The sequence below is a fragment of the Dipteris shenzhenensis genome, chromosome 2 (genome assembly GCF_047967505.1).
Source record: "Dipteris shenzhenensis isolate YYH24624 ecotype China chromosome 2, Dip_SZ_1.0, whole genome shotgun sequence".
Lineage (NCBI taxonomy): Eukaryota > Viridiplantae > Streptophyta > Polypodiopsida > Gleicheniales > Dipteridaceae > Dipteris > Dipteris shenzhenensis.
The window spans coordinates 1,830,406-1,835,888 of record NC_141597.1 but is presented as its reverse complement, the minus strand read 5'-3'; the positions used below and the strand labels follow the sequence as shown (position 1 = coordinate 1,835,888).

Sequence of the window (5,483 nt, the reverse complement as noted above, 5' to 3'; positions counted from 1 at the left end):
AAACCCCTCCAAGGAAAAATAAGGCCGATTTACCTTCAAGTTTTAAATTATAGTTTTTTAATAAAAAAGACAGTGGTTTTGCAGTCAGCGTGAGAGCATGCAAATAACTATAGAACCTTGGCAAAGCCTATGGATCTTGGAAGTCCTCAAAGCGTTTCTTTTTTATTATTTCCTACTAAACAATCAACAATGTCTAAAGACCCATAAAACCCATAAGTTGGAGTCAAGTGCTTTTGTGCATACATGCACCCTTGTTTTGGGAATGCTTCAGTAGCCCTTTTTGTGAATGGTGGAAATGTGGGGGTGGAAATTGGGGGCCTTTGACTGTCTCACTTAAGGCAAGGATGCCCAATAACCAGTCACTTAAGGCAAGGATGCCCAATAACCAGTCATCTCCTGGGTTCCTCTCATGAGATTAGTAAAAAAGAAAGTGGTAGATGGTGAGATTAAGGACTTATCCCTACCAAATGGTGACCAACTCGTTTCTCAGCCATTACCTTATACGACGTGTTCAGCATTGAAATCGGTCTCGAATCACCCAGCTGGGACTGACCTCTACAATCTGTGGACGGTGGAAAATGTACGGTTCTCTAACCTTATTGTGAAAGGGACTTTGTGAACGGTGAAAATATACGTTTCGCCAACCTTATTCTGCTTGATCCGCCATGATTCCATTCAAGGGACAGCTTTTGAGTGAAGCTGCTAGCCTCTCTTTCCTCATCTTTTCTTTCGATAAGGCAGTGGGCGCTGGAATGATGCCGTTCGCCTTTCGCCTTCCTCTGAAAGATGTGTGGTACTGATTGCCACTAGTGATCCTTTGATTGCCACTAATCCTTCGCTTCCATAGAGAGAGAGAGAGAGAGAGAGAGAGAGAGATTGAGAGTGAGAGAGAGAGGGAGAGCGCACGCGACAAGCGTGCACCATTTTCTAAGTTGCAACTTGCAAGCTTGGTGCCGGGAATTAGTCATTTCTTCTAAGTAAAGGAGGGACAGAACGAGAGTGGTACCTTGACGACAACAGTGCGAGCTGGGAACATGGGACACACATATATAGAAAGCGATCAGCGCACAGAGAGAGAGATCTGAACAGATTGGGTTACCTGTTTCACACGGATTGACGTTCTCTGCCTTCTCAATGGACGCCCCCAAAGATGATCGTCAATGGGTCGTCTTCATCAAGACCGAGCTTGAAGACTCCAAGGCCGATTGCTTCCTCTCCCCCTCCATCTTCATGGCCTCCAGCCCTTTACGTGGCCTCAAGCACGAAGCTTTCATCCCTCAGGTCGTTGCCATCGGGCCTTACCACTGCGATCTCGGTCCTCATCACAGCTCCTTTCCGAATAACCAAGAGACGGAGCGATACAAGGCCGTCGCTGCCAAAGAGATGGAGAAGCACAAGATTATGGCTTCCAGGCAGGTTGCCAAGACATTTCCAAGCAGGGACTTCTCTTCTCTCGCGGAGGAAATCTTGGAAGTCATTGCAAAAGTGCGAAAGGAGTATGACACCGATCTGACCTGTAAGCTAGATGAGAAATTGGCATACATATTATCGTTAGATGCATCTTTCGTAGTGGAGGTATTGCAATCCACATCGGATCCCAATTACAAGTCGCGCTTCAATAACTACTTCTGTACCAGATTCCCCCGACCACTTCGAAAGTCGATCTTGCAAGATTTCGTTCTCTTGGAGAATCAAATCCCGCTGTTTCTGCTCCTGAAGGTAATCAGGATGGACCAGGACTGCGAATCGGATGCGATGGCGGAAGAAGTTCTGAGCTTCTTGGTACACAGGGTAGCTTGCGAGGTATTGCCTTTTTATGTGTTATCCGACGACAGCGTCTCTTCTGTCACCCGCAATATAAGAGATCGGAAACACTTGCTAGATTGCCTGTATGGCATAGTTACCCATGGCCAAAATTTTGCTGGCAAAGTCAAACTGATCGAGAAGCCGACGCATTTTCCTCGAGCGGTGGAACTTCAAAACTCCGGTGTGAGCTTCAAGGCCATAGAACCTGCGAACCTGACGTCCGTCACGTACGACGCCAAAAGGGCCATTCTTTCTGTGCCCAAGATCAGAGTGGGCGATGACACAGAGAGGCTATTTAGGAATCTGATAGCTTACGAGAGTCATCTCGTGGACAAAGTCCAAGTCCTCTCGTATCTACGATTTATGAACAGCTTGGTGGATACGCCGGAGGATGTGGAGCTACTGGTAGAGAAAGGCGTGATTGCACAGGATATTGGCAGCAACGATGAGGTAGCGGAGATGTGGAACAATCTGTGCGTCAATACGATGCGTGTCTGCAGTGAAGAATATGATAAGGTTGCACGAGACTTGTTGAAGCATTGCCAGCACAAGATGAACGCATGGAAGGCGGAATTCAAGCAAACGTATCTGTCGAGGCCGTGGTTATTTGCATCTCTGCTCTATGCTGCTGCATTCTTGTTGATGAACTTGGTCATCATGTATTACACGATCGGGCTGTATTACAAGAAAGGAGGCGGCTAGTACGTAGATTAACAACGCCCATTTCTACGCTTATTATCCTCTACAATCATAATAACAAATGCTTCCAAGTATTTAGATTAACGCATATAGTATATGCTCGCCTCGCAGTTAGCAAGCTTCATTTTCCTTTTCCTGTGCAATCTGAGAGACTTCTTGTCGAGTTTGCGGTTGACTCTGTTTATTCTGCAAGCTCCTTATGCTTCAACTGGGTGATAGTTGTCTCAATTGTTTCTCTGTTAAGTGTCTCTCTGCAGCTCTTTAGCATCGTCAAACGGCAACAACAAGTTACATTAGATACTAATCAATGCAAAGAGAAGATTAAAAACACACTATTCAAAAAAATTGGACTTTTTCTCTTTTGAGCAAATTCCCTCGAGTCAATATCACTTGGTGAACTCCAAAATCAGGTTTTTTGGAGAACTAAATGGGTCACTTCGAAACAAATATGGCCGGTTCTTTTGGCCCATGGAGGCTAATTAACTTATGTTTGTGCATGGATTATTTTATTTTATGCATTGGCTAATCTTTTAAGCCTATGTTTAAGAGGGGTGAAACATTATATGTGGAATTCAAGAAGGGATTTGAACCCATAATCTTGTGTTTCACACACTTGAGCTCTACCCCTAATCTATAGAGTAGTAGAGCTACTCTAAAGATAACTATAATATTATAAATTGTTTCTCCTACCCCTCCCCCTTTTGCATGCTCCTTTCTCTTCCCCCTTTCATAAGTGGTCCCTCTCCCCCCTCCCCAATCAAGTCATGTAGCTTCCTCTTTAATGCCACCTACCCTCAATTATTCTTCAATTGAAACTCCTCGCCTCCCCCTTTATCCCTTAGTTTAATCATGGCCTTGTCCTCTTCCTTTTCACCCCTGTTCTTTTTTCCATAACTAATTAATAGCAATTTTCCATTTTTGAATGTTATGGGGACATACTAGCCTAATAAAGCTAAAAATTTTCTAAAGTTATAAGTGGTGACATCCACTCAACACCTGTGATGGGTAGATTTACAAAAAAAAAATCACCTCCATGCAAATATGGCATAATAGGTGGTGTATAGATACACCATTTGATTAGAAAGAGTTTGTTGAATTCAACATATAGGTGGTGTGTAGATACACAATTTGACTGCATAGTATATTGTAGATGCATATGTGTTCTATGTGGATGCCACATAATGTACATCATGTTTCTTACGTGGATGCCACATAATATACACCATTTGTTAGGAACAAGGCATAAAATATGTTATCCTATGCTGAGTTGCCGATTTTGGGGAGCCAGAGGTTAGGAGATGGAGGTGCCTGGGTTAGATTTAATAATCCCATCAATAAATGAACCATACAATTAATTCAATCATTTGGATAATAATAAAAAGTTGCATATAATAAATAGATTGAAATTTTTAAGAAAACAAAAGTGACAAAACTTTGACCTGAGTAACAGGATCGGCAATAGAATTTTTCTTTATATTGATGTTGCAAATTTAAGCAAAGAATAGTACAAACGTGTCAAATCCATCAGGTAGTCCAGGCTCCAAGGTTAGGGTCCACTTACCTGCCACCATCCAAACCAAGCAGTTGTTAGAACAATGAAGTTGAATTTGGGAGACAGGTAATACATGTATCCCCTGGCTTGCTATCGCTTTACTAAAGAACAAGAACACACCTTTTGGAATTCTAAGATAGAAAGGAGCTTTAAAGAAATGTAAGAAAATGGCAGGGCTTTACATTCTAAAGAAAATTGAGAAAGTGAAAAAAATCTTAAGGGGGGTGATCCTCAACCCTGAGTGGTAATTAAGGGAAAAATAATTACATGGCTTAAAGCTGACCAAAGTGAACACATTAGTGAAAACCAAAATTGGCTTAAAGCTGACCACACCCATTATTGAAGACCAAAATTATTTATTACAACATACCAAGAGAATCTAGCTCTTTATGTGAAAAAATTCCAAGGGGGGTGGTCCTCACCCTTGTGGGAAAGAAAACTAACAACTAAAATTTCTTTTATTTAATGTTAAATTAAAGTAAAGATTTTCTTTTTCTTTCTTTTTTTTAAAATTTAAAAGCATAAATGGGAGCTTTAAGAAGTTGACATCACAAGATAAAATCATAGAGGATAAAGTAGATAAAGCGCGTGACATTAAAATAAAGTACAATAGATTAAATTGTCTTATAGGAATTATCTAGATGCACTAAATAATTTTTAAACCACACATGGGGAGTAATCGGTTATCATGAAATACTATAAATGAGAGAATTATTTAATAAGGAAAAAAACCAAAATAAGGGGTTTGTCGAAGCCTTTGTGTTAATAAGTAAATAATTGCATGATGAGGGGGTTCAACCACATCCTCTCTTTAGAAAATTGTTGATTAATCAATCATAATTTAACACGTAAATTAAAACAATAAGTATAAAAAAATATAAAGAAAGTAAACATGGAAACTAGAAAACAAAATGCCTAATTTAAAATTAAGAAAACTAAGAAAGGGAAATATGACTTACAAAAGAAAAGAATGATTTAAACAAAATTATATATATATATATATATAATAAAGTCTATTTAAAGTAAATGAAAAAAGTATTGGATAATCTTAATAGATTACAAGATAAGATAAATAAAGTAAAAATTAAAATCAAGATAATTACAAGAGACCATTAATGAAAAAATGCGGGAGAAAGTCATGACGAGACGAGAAATGGTAAGGTGTAGAGGGAAGCAACATGAACGGAACTACCATGAGATCAAGTGAAATGGTTGAAAGGGCCATCTAATGTACTCAAAGTACATGCAGTCGTTTGCCAAGCACATTTCCATGCAGAGAGTCAATGCCAAGACAAAGCTGCCCGCCAAGCAAAGTAGAAAGGGTAGAAGGAGGTGTTAAGAAGGATAGCACATAGTGAAGCCTATACAAGTGTCATGATGAAGAGCTTGTAGTTGAGGTGGAGAGCACTGCCAAAGGGATGTAGAT

General features: G+C 40.2%; 1 protein-coding gene across 1 annotated transcript; it reads left to right on the top strand.

The window, feature by feature from the left end:
- The first annotated feature begins 696 nt into the window (after positions 1-696).
- Positions 697-2,601, top strand: LOC147904210 (putative UPF0481 protein At3g02645). Its single transcript, XM_087393626.1, has one exon. It carries the CDS (start codon positions 1,135-1,137, stop codon positions 2,506-2,508), a length of 1,374 nt encoding a protein of 457 aa, XP_087249752.1. The 5' UTR covers positions 697-1,134; the 3' UTR covers positions 2,509-2,601.
- Positions 2,602-5,483: the final 2,882 nt, after the last annotated feature.